A 14,696-nucleotide genomic window follows, 5' to 3' on the forward strand; every position below is an offset into this window, starting at 1 on the left:
TCCTGACCCTTGTGAACAGCACCAAATTTGTTACAGCACGTGGAGATGAAAGAGAGAAAAGATTGCAGTGACCTACCTGAAGGAGGAGTCTCGTTAGAGAGATTTAAGTGAGAGGGGCAGAAGTGTAACACCTCAGGTTATTTTTACATCTCGCTTCACTGTGCTTCTGAGCACTGACTAAAGGCACTGCAGCCTGCAGTTCTGCCTGACAGGAAAGCAGTCAGCACAGTGCTCTGAACCTGCTCTAATGCATTTGGGGTTCATTTTCCACAATAAACCCTTGTCTTGGATCAGCTATACCAGAAACTGCAAATCTTTCAGCCCATCTAGACCACATGCAAAGATTACACCAAGTTTCAACCAACCTCAGATCCGTTTGTTGCCCTAAATTAAAAGCCTGTGACACTTGGAAGGCTTTTGCTGCAGGGCAGGTTCAGAAAATGTTACCCAACCTGTAGGCACCCCAGATGGCACTGAGTCAGGCTGCCACACCCCAAGGTGTTTGGTTGGCAGCGGGAGGGCCATGTGCTCAAGGATGTCCTTCAGTGACAAACTGGATGCCACCCGCACTGCTTGGTGCTGACTGGGCCCAGCAGCTGAACACAGGGCTTTGAGAAGTCAGGATGTCACACCCCTTTTTTTGTGAGCTTGGTCAGGCACTTTTCTATCAATGTTCCTTTACAATAGCCATCAACAAAGACACAGTAACACACCAGCAATAAGTGACGCAGTGTGACCAGAGCGTCACATGCCGTCCATTCTTCCTCAGGTTCAACAGGTATGGCCTGTGGGTATCATGGCTTCTCTTCATCCCTACTTACATGCATCCTCCAAATGCTATAGGAGTTTGTACCAGAAAGAAGACAGCCTAAGCTCTGAAGGCTTTCTTTCCTATGTATTTAAATACTTTCCTGCTTTTCTAGGTAGTTCCAGAATGGACATTTCTCATTAAATTCAAGGACTGATAGATTCTACATAACTGAGATTAAATTGTAATGACATTTATACAATACTGCAATGAAACTTAATTAATTGTTCTTCACCACATCAAAGCCCAAACAGGATGTCAGCAATTGTATATGCTTGAAGAACACCTTATTTCCTTTCAGATGTTGTAAGAGAGGAGGATTATTGACAAAGAACATTTTAGTCCACTTTTCCAGCTCTGTCTTACCCTACTTAATCTCCCAATTATTGCATTAAACTTGCCAGTGCTGCAATCCCTCATTTAAAATAGATATTATTTTTTTTAAATTTGTAAAAACAAGGTATTAGAAAGAGCACTTCAGAAGAAAAGGAGAGCCAGATGTGCTGGCACTTCTCAACCTGTGGTCTATCAGCCATCAAAATGTAGCTGAGAAAATGGCAAAGCTTTAAGCACACATATATCCATGCAAGCAAACAAACAAGAAAGCCTACATAAAAAAATAAGAACCAAACATCAAAACTTAACCTATTTTTCAGCTGGGAGTGTTAAAAAAGCATCAGAAAGCACTATGGCAACACAACACATTAATATTTTCAAAAAAATTGGACACGTGGAGAAAGTGGGTCAAATTCAATCCTTATCTAAGGAGACATGCTAGTGCAGTCAATAGAGTTTAGCTAAAGCTTGAATGGGTACTATTCCATGAGTAACAAAAAGCTTCATGAAGGAAGAGTGCAAACCCCTGTATATTATGTGTGCATGTGGAAATGCCTCAAAAAATATGTATACTTTCCTTTACACTTACAACGGGCTTCTCTGCATTCTGTCTATCAAGTTATATCCTCCACCCTCTTCCCATTGCCTGAGAAGTCTTAACTGCTCTGCTGCAAAGTTCCCTCTAGCTGTGCACTCCATAGCTTGGCAGGAATGATCCTTACTGCAATATTTAAAAGCATCCCCTCTAAGACACAGGTGGTTCCTGCTGAAAGTTGCACAAAGTTGTATTAGAAGCATCAAGCCCCTCTCTGTCTGACCTTGTGCCCTCCTGGCTGCCCATGGCATCTTCACCTCATGCTCACAATTTCTCAGCTGGAAAGGAAAGGAGGTTCTCTGCCAGCCCTGCAGTTAATTCAGGCTTTGTCCCACTTCTCTGCCAATTCTGCCTGTATTAGCAGCTTTTAGCTGTCTCAACCCACATACCACATTGGCTGTACTACAATAACAGCTTAATTGTCACAGGATAAATCTTCTTGTTTAAGCATCTGAAGCAAGTCCTAGTTGGAAACTACTTTGCACGCAAAATCAGGGATGCTCTGGAGTTGTACCCTGGAAGTACAACTGGGAACTTTGGTTTTATGGTGAGGCATAACAATACTCTTTTAGTTCTTACAGCAGACTAGGAGCTAGAAAGCTGAAAAACTGGACGGCCCTGAGTCACAAACTTCCCAGGTCACAGGCCTACAGGGTCCAAACCCAGCTCTGAGACATCCAGGGTCTCTGGCTCTTGCAGTAGCTAAACCTCTAGGCCCTTTCACGAAGGTTTGACAAATCTCTTCTCCCTCCAGAAATCAAATTTGAGGTAGAGTTAAAAACCTTGCTAGGTTTCCAAGAGCACAGAGTACAGCACTGTGCTTTGTTTCTCTTTGCTTTTGTTTTCAGTTGCGTTTCTCCAATTATTCTCATGAAAAGACATTACTCATTAGCATTACTGAATATATTTTGAAAACCTGCAGGCCACTGAAAGTCTTCCCATTGTCTTTTCTTCTCCAACTCAAACTGCAAACAGAAATGGCATTACTAAGTTCACAAACCTGAATGGGTAGCAGCGGGTGTGATAGGGCTGGGTGGTTTTGCAAGAGCTGTATTTTTCCTGCCAGTTTTTAAAGTTTATCACCATCTCATAGTAAAGACAGTTCTTATGATTTACTTCCATAAACTCAGGAGAATAAATTTAGCTATTTTCTTTAACAGGTATTTATTTCAGGACAGCTCAGTGGACACTTGGCAGATGAAAGGCAGAACTGCCAAGAAGTCTCTAACCTTTCCTTCTGCAAGGAAAAGGACGCTATGTTCCTCCTTGACATTACAGTACAAAGCCCTGAGTCAACAGGCCACATAAGCTTAAACCAACCCAAAGAAAGGCTTTCCTCACCTTCTGCCTTGCTGTTGAAGGGACTGCCTTGTCCCTCTCTCTCCTCTCCCCTGACCACCCCCCTTCACCCCAGGAACAGCCTCTACCCCATAGCAATGAAGTACACAAAAACTAAGTGAAAATCAGCCTCTTCCTGTAAAATAGGCACCACTGAGTTCATGAGCTGTTTCCATTCTAACACACCAGGGAAGCATTCTGTATCTTTTGCTCTGGGAGGAAAACACACACCAGCTGTTCTGACTTTCACAAAAAATTTACATTGAGCACTCAGTTTTCTAAGAAGTCTGAATTTCTCCTTGTCACTGACACCCAAATATACAAACCAGCTCAAAGCAAAAAATTCTCAAAACCACAACCCTGAGGAGTCACTCTGCAAAGCAGATCAAAAAGAAACCCAAGTATGGAGCCTCTGCTTTGAAAGTCTTCTTTAATCAGGCTCCAAAGGATGAATTCAGCAGGGCAGAACAGATTCTGTTGATTTATTTAGTTACTTTTTTTATGTTTTAGTTCAGAGTCAAATTCTCTCCATTCTCAGGTTACTGAAGGTATTTCAGAATGAAACATCTAATACCAGAGACCTCCCAGAAATCCATGTGACTTACCTTACGTAATTAACACACTCTGAGCTACTTGCTTTGAACCAAAAAGTTTCAAGAGGATTTCACTAAGGGTGCAAAGGGCTCCATGCCTACTTTTTGGGTTGGGTTTGTCTTCATACAACTTCCTGCACAAGGTGGGGGAAGCACAACATGCACACATGCAAACACCAGCTCCATGGAAAATGTGTCAGTGTTCCTTATCAGCTATTTTTGCTTCCACTGAAAATCACTTTTAACTTAAAGTTAGTCTGTTGTTAACTAAAACCATATATTTCTACTACAGCAATAGTGTAGAGGGCCAGAGTCTCAGATGCAAAAAATAAAAATTAAAAAAAATAAAAATTTATACAAGCTCAAATTCCTAACTGGGAGGATTTTGTGTGTTGCACTGTACCTATTAAGTGGTCACTAGAAAAGCAGCAAAAGTAACTCGAGTCTGTGTCATGGAATTAGAAGAGAGCAGTAATATTAGCATAAGCCTAGCACTATAAATAGAAAATGAGTAGCACAGCTCTTTTAGGAAGCACTGGCACCCAGAACATTAGAAAGGATGAACAGAGTGAGATCTCTTTTGTACACATCTGGACACATACAACTTTCCTGGTTTCTGGAAACAGTGTGCATCAGACGTGGAGTTTTTCTCTGTGGGTACCTACACATTAATTGGCAACCTCATTTGTTATCCTGCTAACACCGTTAACAGTACAATAGTTTTCACACAGCCTTCCAAGCTGTTTTGCTAGATTCATCTCTGTTTAAAGTAGTGGGAGATCACCCTTTGTTTTGGCTGAGGCTCCTGGATCTCAGCATTTTCTGTCTGAGCCCCAGATTTTATGTATTTTATTTATGTAAAAGCCTCCTGATTTCAGCAGAACCATTCAAACACACAGCTACATTCACAGGCAAGCACTCACAGAACCAAGGCAGTGACCAAACGCAATATCATTCCCATTATTCTGCTGTTCTCCCAGCATAAAAATCTTTTTGGTCTTCTACAACGTTACCTCATACCTTGTCTGTCTTTTTTTCTTGTTTCTCCAATATGGCCATGTTTTCTTTCAGAACTTTCACAATCTCAGCAGGATTTTTGTGCGATTTACTAAACAAAGGCATGGTCTTCCTCCACCTGGCTTTCTTCCTTCAGGATAGAAGAGGACTGCCTTAAATCAAACAACAAGCAAAAACAGCTTTTAAGGCTTATACAAAAACACAATAAAACACACATAGACACTATGAACAAGAAAAGGTTGCACCTCAGGCACTACATTTTGCTTCAGCCACCCAGTGGAGCAGTGAAAGTTCTCATGTGTCATTCTTGCAAGTTCATTGAGGATTCACAAGCCACCATTAGAACATGAAAAGCAACTACTCAGCACCTGCACAGGAGCTGGGTGCTTCCTGCAGGGAGCTCTGACCTACAAGTCAGCACTCCAGCAAGTCCATGCCCATGTCCAATATGTTTTGGACACTGCACATCTGGCAGGCTCCACTGGATTTCACATGTGGGTTTCTGTCAGACTTCACCAGCTCCATCACAGGGCAGAAAACCAACTGTGAGTGCCAACACACCAAAAGCACCCTTTGTTTAAAGCATTGCAAAACGGAGTCCCAGCTTCTCTGCCATCTCTCCTTCTTCCTCCATTGCTTTGCTTTGTCAGCCTAGGGGACCTTGAGAGGAAATGGTTTAAGCTATCCCCTAAGTCTGACAGACTTCAAGAATCTGTGGGTCAGATCTCACTTGCGTAGAACATTGCCTGAATTGAATAAAAAACAGAGGATCAGCCCCAAATATAAATACAAACATATTCATTACATTCAAATGACAGACTGAGCATTTTAATGAAAATGTATTGTTTGTTTAATTTGAAACATTCTTCTTCTGTATGGTTAGAAAGGCAAATACTACATCACTGTATTTATATATGAAAGAAACCAAGTAGCTCAGTTTCTGCTTAGGCTGTGAATTCTTATGGGTTTTGCTGAGGGTCCAATACAAAGATATATTGAAGTCAATGACTGACTACAGATGGGAGTATGTTCTGGTTAGAAGCTCAGCACTGTTTTGGACTGCATTCCAGTTTGTACAATAAAAAAGAGGTAAAAGGGGGAAAAAAAGAACAAAAAGCAAAAAATAATCTCAAACTTTCATCTCCTTCCACAACAAAATAAAAACATCACAATTCCTCCACACACACATTTATAAAATTAGTTGTGTACACATAAACACACACACAAACCACTTCAATCCCATTATTCTCCAACATTTGCCATTTAAAAAAGCTTTATATGAGAGGTTTCAAATGAGAGAACTAAAAAAGCACAATACATACACACAGTGTAAAGAAAACCCAGTGGTCACAAAGAACCAACTCCTCTCATGCTTCATTGTTACTGTGGGCACACTACAGAATCCATCAGGAAACATGATCCCATTTGAGCCATACATCCATGTGTTACTAATCCCCAAATAACCTATGGAATTAATACCCAGATTAGGCATACATTCTATTGCAACTATAAATAGTAACCATATAAAACAGCCAAGTACAAAATGAATTCAAACTTTAAAAGCAAAATCTATACAGACTTTGTCCTAATATCTTATTAAAATAATTTCAAAACAATTCTGCAGAGTATCTTTACAAGAAGAGTTTCCATGACACACAGGAAATATTTTTGAATGTCTTATTTAAACCAAAAGTTCTTTTACAGTGTCCAAAATAGGTGAGTTTGTATATAGTTTCTCATTTGTTGCTAGGTCAGTTTTACAGGGATATTTTCACATTCAGTGCCTGAAACCTCACCACCTTTGAGTTCCCGTTTTCAAGCTCCTCATGGTCCTGCTCAAACTCATTTTTATTTCTCCAGCTTTGGCTATATGACCTTCACTGCTCAGCAGAGCTCCTGGCTGCAGAGTCCTGCTCCCATGCAGCACAGAGGTGCAGGTTTTGGCAGCACCAGTCACCAGAGCAGAGTCCCCTCTCAGCCTGACAAGTGCGAGATTGAAGCCTGGGTGCACTAACAAGTCACCCTTTGGGACACACACAAGCACTGGCAAAGACTGTGGTGACAGAATTACAAATAAAATTGTTTAGATGCTGCTAGCAAGCACCAAGCACTCTGTAATCCCAAACGTGGTGCAAATAGAAGATTAATAATTCACAATACACTTTGAGAAGGACCTGATTCTGCATGTTTTTATTATTCTGAAGGCATGACATGAGGATGTGATGATGCAAGAGACACAGAGTCTGAAATCAGGAGCTTAACAGGCAAGTTGCATTTCAGAAAAGAATTCTTTTCATCCAGGGTGGGGCAGGTATATTCAGATTGCTAAAGTCATCCCTTCATCTTTTCCTCTCAGAAGTCTTCACACAAAGGAAAGAAAAGGGGAAGAAAAATTGATTTTTTAAATTAAGAACTCATGAGCTAAAGGTTCTGAGATTTTTAAAAACTGAAGTTCACATTTCTAACAGAAATGCTGACAATAAACTATTTTTTCCTCTCAAAAGTAACTTACGTGGCTGTCTAGAGTAATGTGTCTCCATTTCAAATAATCACTAATTTTACCTTAGAACCAGCACTTTTCCACTGCACAGTTCCAGTATCACCAGCAAGTCACCAGAGCACTGCTCAATGATAAAACACCATTTTTTCCCACTACATTCCCTACCAGCAGCTTAATCACAGCAGCAAGAACACCAATAATAGTGCAGGAAGGGACACAAGAAACTGTTTAATTCATTGTTCTGTTGAACAGAGGCAAGTCTCTGCATTACTTCATTAGATACAAAGTTTTAGATACAAAGCAAAGAGGGAAGAGCCACAGATGTGCATGAAATAACATTTTTGGATTCATCCCTTTTCAGGATACAGTTTTTAACCAGGCAAAAGATGATCATCACTTCAGAAAATGCATTTTGGTTGCCCATGCAGGAATCTTCTAGGGGGACACAGCTATCTTCTAGCTGCTCACAACTACAGGCAGAAGCACATCGGGGTAAAGTCACTCTGCTGAGATTTAGGATTTGTATTCCTTAGTCTTATGGCTGGCCATCCAATAAGGCAAGTGGCAAAAGGAGGACTCCTCTCCTCCAGCTTTGCTCCCCATGACTGGAGTTTCCAGAATCAAAGAAAGCAAGCTCTTATTAAAGAAGCTTTTATGACAGCTGGGCATTCCTGTCCTGTCCTCCTCTTTGTACCAGCCCTCTGCTCTCCAAGCTTTTTCTTGGAAGGCTTTCTGTTCAGTAGAGGCACTAGTTTGGTTTAGAGGCCCTATTATTTACATCACTTATTTTCAGTATGTTTTTTGGAACTTGTTTTTTTCCAGGCACCTAGTCCTCTGTCAAGGTTGCTTGAAATTTTCCAGTAAGTTCAAAAGTTACCATGAGAAAAGAATTGGGATGAGAAGTGGACAGTGTGACCACATAAGCCTCACTCTCTCAAGAAACCAGTCTAAAAATAACTGAAAAACTAAGAGGAATGACAACTGAAAAAAATGCAACACATGCTCACCAAAGGTAGCTCATACAATAATCCCTTATAAATATATTTTAAACAGAGAAAACTGAGTAGAATCCATGTATCTAATGTGGAAATGCACTGATTTGAATACAGTACCAAAAAATTAGTTGAAGAAGAAAATTATTGTGTCATTTGACTGAGAAGGCAAGAGCAATCTGTGGATGGGATCATATTTAGAGAGGCACAGGAATTAAGAACCTATCAAAAAATTGTGGTGACTGAAAATAGAAAGATATTATCAACACATTACAGGACTGGAATATCATTACCTGGGAAACTGGATGGAGTCAAGAACAAAGGTAATAAAAATGGGATAAAAGTTAAGAGTAGAAGGTATTGGATAATGCTGAATGGTAGATGAGACAGAGTTTGTAGATGTTCCAGATCCCCAGAAACATTCAAGATCAGATTGGACAGGACTCTGAGCAACCTGATCTAGTTGAAGACATCCATGATAGAGGGAATTGGACTAGATGACCTTTAAAGGTTCCTTCCAACCGAAATCATTACAAGAATATCTGCTTCATGCTGAGGACTTGCCATGAGGAATGATGAAAGCAAGCAGCTGGTGACATATACAAACACACAAGTACTTTACAGATGTGAGAAAGACAGATGCAAATTTGTGATGAATCACAAAAATAATGGTCAGTTGAAATCCAAGGGTATCTATGCCTTTGAAAAAAGTGTTGATAGACCTTCATACTGAACACTGTACACCCAGAGTCAAGTAGAATCAACAGAGGTTAGAGTGGGTGGACAAAAGCACATTGGATGGGCAGAAAAATGGGAAGACCAGCATGTCTTGGAGGCTAAAGGTACTCACCTTCATAAGTTTAGAATAAAAATACAGAAAAGCTGAAAAAGTTATTTCAGCTTAAATAACAATAACACTTTATTTATGCAGAAGCAAATGGCTAAAAACTGCTGATGTATAAACTTCAGCTGGATATGTAAAGGTTTCCACCCATTGGAGCTTTGAGGTTTTGAAATGACTTAATCTACCAGGCACACTACAGAGCATCTGTTCATAAATTTTTGACAGTGCTGTCTGGCAGCAAGGGACAGGACTGAATGAACCCCTTTCTTTCCCACTTTCTAAGAAAACTTTTCCATCTAATGGTTATTCAACATATGTTTTCATAACATCAAAAATGGATTGTGGACGCTCCTGAATTCATAATGGAGAACCAGCCAACTTGTGAAACATTTAGTTTTGATGATGTTATTTCAATGGTGCTCTTGAGAGGAGCTTATGAGACCAAGGAAAGAAACAGCTGTATCCTACCAGACCAACTCTCCTGGTCTCAGAGACTGCCTCTCCCAGTTATGAGGAAAATCCCTTGGCAGTGCTGTAGGAGGAAATGAAGTTTCCTAAGCCTGCTGTTTCCATCAGTGTGAACATGACATTTCAGACACCAGAGCTGGAGTGTCCAGCACATTTTAGAAATTCTACTTTTACAAAAGTACTTCATGGAATACCATTCCATCTATGTTTGGGAGAAAAAAAATGGCACTGATTTTATGTTAGATAAGCCATAGAAACACCAAAAGGAAACAATAATTAACCACTTTCTAAATGTCAGCCTGTTTCTATTCAAGTCAGGAAAAAAAAAACCACACAGGCCAAAGCAGTGAATTGAATCCAGAGCTGGATGTGGTTTACAAGACATGACTTTTAGGGTATTCAGTAGCTTGTCGAAGTTAACATCCCTTCATATTGAGGCCATACTGTCTCTCACAGGTCTCCAACTCCACACATATTCAACAAAGATGGAAAACACAATTTCAAAAAAACTATCTACCTACTTTTATTCTGTCTCCTCTGCAAAGGGAGAAGCTGAAACACAGAGAGATGACAAGACTTACCCAAGGCCACAAACAAAAAAATCAGTGGCTGTGTCAGGAATGCAACCTAGATCATATGACAACAAAGCCGACACTTTATCAGGCTACAAAATATCTCTTCTGCCAGTTTATCTGCTCATAAAGAGAATGTACTAAAAAAAAATTCAGCACAGCTATAAAGTACAGAAAGAGATCTAGGTCTGATTGTAGGCACTCTCCACAATTTCTCTGCTTTTAAGTCAAATACTTCCTCAAAATATCACAGTGCAACTGAACTTGTAAGCACAATGAAAGAAAAATGCACACAGAAACACCACTCTGCTCAGCAGCCCATCCCACTATGAAGTGACTCAGTGAAGCAGCTCAGTAACAAAAGCTTCTTCCTGCCCACAACAGCAAGAATGGAAGAGAGAACGTGAGCCCATCCCATGCACTCTTTGAAGATGCTCCTCTGGACAAAACATTTTGGTCTCCAAAAATAAATGAGAAAAAAAATTTTCTTCCCATGGAGTATCAGCCATTTGTCTTGCCTTAGCTCCCAACCTTCATCAAGTTATTGATCAGAATCAAAACACTTCAATAACTCATATCGTGTGAGAGTTTCTGGAATGGAAAAAAAGACCTTAATTTCCCAGTCACTGCAGTGTGCCTATGACCCACATAGGTCCTGGTGCCCAGTTAGAACACTTTCTTCATCATTTTGTCTAATTCAGTCTCCACATAATGGAAGAGGTCCTCATTTCTCCCTCCTGCCACATTTGGGAAAGCTGTTGCAATGACAGAGCAATGTCCTCAGACCAGGAGATGGAAGCCCCCATGTGTGGTGAGCACCCAGAGAAGCCCAGTGCAGTCTCCTCACACAACCCACGTTTTACTTGATATGCAGAAGGAATCTAGGCTATGGAACAAGCAACTACTCTGCAAATTCTCCTTATGAGTTGCAGATTTTGGAAGGTGCACTGCAAATGAGACAAAAGATTAACAGAAGATGGGACAGTTTTGTGGTTAGGGTGAATGAATGCCATCCATCTCTGCTTGGCAACTTGATTTTTCCAAAAACTCAAGAATTTACTCATCATAAGCTTTGATGTTGCCAACTTGTTGCATTACCTGAAATGAAGATGGATATTAGCTGAAACTTCACCTGAACACACAAAACATCACAGTAATGCCTACCATCACCACACATGTCACTTTTTTAGTAGATGGCAAGCATCCTGAAGATCAGACAGGAAAAAGAAGTAGGTAGATCTGCCCTTAATCTGATCATCTCTACAGAATGAGAATAATAATATCACACCATTGTTCAATTCTGTTATGAAACTGAAGGCACTCACAGTGATGCTCCACTCAAGTGCTGTGGTGTAGCTCTATGGAAGCACTTAAAAAATTTATTCACTCTTTTTATCTGAGTGCTTGAATGCCACTTAAGTAAAAAACAATAAAAAAACCCCTATATGTACAGTCTTTCAGCAAACACAGGGGATAAAATGAAACACCAAAAAGCAGTCTGGTCACTGAGGCACTCTATTTTGATAGATGCTTTGTTCTGTGATGGTGACACCCTGCCCCACATGTATTCACATCCCTACAGCCTCTGTGGGAGCCATTCAGCTGTTGCAGGGCCACATGGAGAGCCAGGTCAGGGAAGTGACCCAGGTTAACAAGAAATAGCCTGCTGGGGAAAAAAAAGGTTACACAGGTTTCCAGTCCAGTTCTGCCCAGACAGACTCTAGGGCTGTACCAGCAGAAGAGGGAAAAAAGGGTATGGGAAGAGAGTACGGCTGCTGGAGCAGATGCTACAGCTCAGATGTTCACCAACCATACCCAGAATGGGGCAGTGACGATCATAAAGGGGGTATAAATGTGTGGCAATGCAAACAAAATACTAATCATGGAATAGTTTGCATTGGAAGGAACGATAAAGATCATCTGGCTCCAAGCCCCCTGCCATGGGCAAGGACACCTTCCACTAGACCAGGCTGCACAGAGCCCCATCCAGTCTGGCCTTGAATATTTCCAGGGATGGGGAATCCACAACTTCTCTGTGGATTGTGCCAGTCTCATCACCCTCACCATAAAAGATTCCTTTTTAATACCTAATCTAAATCTATCATAAGTAGGGTACAGAGAACAGAATTGAAGTTAAAGACATTTTGCTACCTTGTGTCCTTCTATTGGAAGTCCTGTGTTTTCACATCCACTATTATTATTATTATTATTAATTTATTACAAAACAGCATTTGCACACTGCAATGCCAGGTAACATTCAGATTCTCACCCATGCAGAACTGGCATCCTGTGGCACCATACTCACACCACCATCATTTATCTGTATCACAGGATCACACAGGCTCTCCCAGTCATGCTAATGAACTAGCTAGAAGTGGTAGGTTATTACTTCACATTCAATAAAACTAGAAATATACAAGCGGTTTTATAAATATACAGAGGTTTTACAGCCACCAAATTTGCAGGATTGATGAGTCAAGAATATTTGGAATCCCAATTTGCATTTGCTACCACAGAGACCTTTAAAACCTAAAAGATTAAGAATTCAGTTCCATGCCTAACTGTAGTCCATAGCAAAACTCCCACAAAGTCAGTCATGCAGAAAGAGCTCTCTTAACAAACGTCTCTGAAGTGCACACAATTCTAACAGAAGAGCCCTTAACAGCTTTCCATTTACTTAAGTAAAAGGAAAACCAAGTTAAATATCCATTTCTAGTAGGAATAGTATATGTAGAAATAATGGAAGCTGGTAACATAATTTAAATAACACAGGCAGCAGCCAAGAGGGAATAGGACTTCCTCTAAATTCATTAGTGAGGAAGATGGATACTATTTTTGTATTTGGTCCAATAACTCTAAACTTACCTCTCTACACAGCATTCACTTGATCAAGTTCGTAGCAAGTCCGCTGTGTTACTTTCAATAGCTTCAATAGTAATGGATTAAAATAATTTTCTATAGCAGTAATTTCACTTCACTCATAATATTAGTCCAAGAAAGAGCCTTTGCTTTTAAGAAAGACCCCAACTTCCCTTAAGCTCCATTAAAGTTCTGCCTGCTAAAGACTTCAAGCATCGCCCACGGCACAGAATCAGCATTTCCAGTGGACAGGACCTGTGGGCTGCAAACGAGGAGGAGCTGGGACATTCACACGGGCTGTTCCTTGTGGCAGCTCTCACGGGCGCTCATCTTCCCTCCGTCTCCCTCCTTGCCCTGCCTTATGCAAGTGGCCACGCTCTCATTCCTCTGCATCCCAGGAGCCAGCCCGCAGCTGCAGGCAGCCCGCGGAGAGGAGCGGGAGAAATGATATATTGCAGATATTTTATTTTTGGAAACCACACTGTAAATAAAGCCATTTCCAGAGATATTCCATGGACACGGAGTGCTTGGTCGCAGAGCCAGCGCCTTATGTAACAGGAGGAGCATTGTTTAGGGTTGCCTGCGTTAAAGAGCCACTCCTGGTAACACAGTTTACAAAGCTATAAAAAGCTACCAGCCTAACTATCGAGAGCGAGCAGGCAAGCGGTTTGTTACCAAAAGGCTGGGAAAAAGGAAAGTTTCGTTAAATCCCTCAACTTTCCGCGGCTGGGAGGCCATCAGCCCGGCTGGCACTTACCGGGGTGGGAAGCTGGGGGCTCCTAGCGCAGCCCCATGGCCAGGTGCTGAGGACAGCTCTGCCGCCTCCCGCCGCCGGCAGCGCCCTCAGCGAGCTCCCATTAACTCCGCCTGGCTCCCCGCGCCGGGCGCCCGCGAGCGGCAGAGCCCGGGGATCCCTCGGTTCGGCCTCCCGCTCCTCTCCCGCCGGCCGCCGTCAGCCTCTGGAAAAGCGTGAGCAGAAAGGATCGCTTGGACATGCACAGGCGCTCACAAGCAGCTGTAAATTTCCACTCCCCGCTGCCTGCGGCTGCACTCCCGGCTCCGCGCTGTTCCTGCTCCGACGAGCTCTGTGCCTGGGTGTGCGTTTTCCCCCACTGCCCTCCCCGCTTCCCACTCCCTCGCTCGTCGTGCTCACAGGCTCACACACACACCCCCCCCCCCCAAACTCCACGTCAGAGGAACGCGTGGAAAAGCAAGGGATGAAGCGATCACTCCGCCGAGAGATTTCCCCAGGGTTAAGGGAGGACATGCGACAATTTCGCATCACTTCTGTAAGTTTCCATTCCTGCCCAAAGTCTGCCGGTGCAGGGGGAGGCATCGCTGACGGCTCCTCGCACCATCACGTGGCGTAGGCTGCTGGAATTAAATTATTCACCTTGCCGTCCTGCTAGGAATGCAAATAAGGGAGCCCAACAGCGGGTTGTTGTTACAAGATAATAAAAAAAATCAACATGCTCACGCACCACATCTTTCGGCAAAGTCCTGTCCAGAAAAGCTGCAGATAAGCTGCTTCCTCCCTGACTATATATTATTACACAAAGATCCAAATACTTTTCCACAACAATACTTGAGGGGATAAAAACACCCACCCATCTGCAGTATACTCTGAGCAAAATTTAAATCCTGATGAAGAAAAACATTAGCCCAAAGTATTTTTTCAAAGGCTAATGTGATGGGGAAAAAATCATGAAGTATTCTGAAGCAAGCACTACCAGCTATTATCAAGTGTACGAATACAGCAAAATGTAATTAAAGG

General features: G+C 41.9%; 1 protein-coding gene across 2 annotated transcripts in view; it reads right to left on the reverse strand.

The window, feature by feature from the left end:
* CAB39L (calcium binding protein 39 like) overlaps positions 1–13,817 on the reverse strand; it is a 43,242-nt gene extending 29,425 nt beyond the window's left edge. Inside the window, exons 1-2 of one of the 2 annotated variants that reach the window (XM_064714911.1) lie at positions 13,680–13,817; positions 4,691–4,839 (exon numbers count right to left, since the gene is read on the reverse strand). In XM_064714911.1, coding sequence (XP_064570981.1) covers positions 4,691–4,792 — 102 coding nt within the window. In that variant the 5' untranslated portion in view covers positions 4,793–4,839; positions 13,680–13,817. Of the gene's footprint in view, positions 1–4,690; positions 4,840–12,928; positions 13,055–13,679 lie in introns of those variants that run through there. The other variant, XM_064714919.1, reaches the window with a different exon arrangement.
* Between the last annotated feature and the right edge of the window lie 879 nt (positions 13,818–14,696).

This window comes from Zonotrichia leucophrys, chromosome 1 (assembly GCF_028769735.1).
Source record: "Zonotrichia leucophrys gambelii isolate GWCS_2022_RI chromosome 1, RI_Zleu_2.0, whole genome shotgun sequence".
Classification (NCBI taxonomy): Eukaryota; Metazoa; Chordata; class Aves; order Passeriformes; family Passerellidae; genus Zonotrichia; species Zonotrichia leucophrys.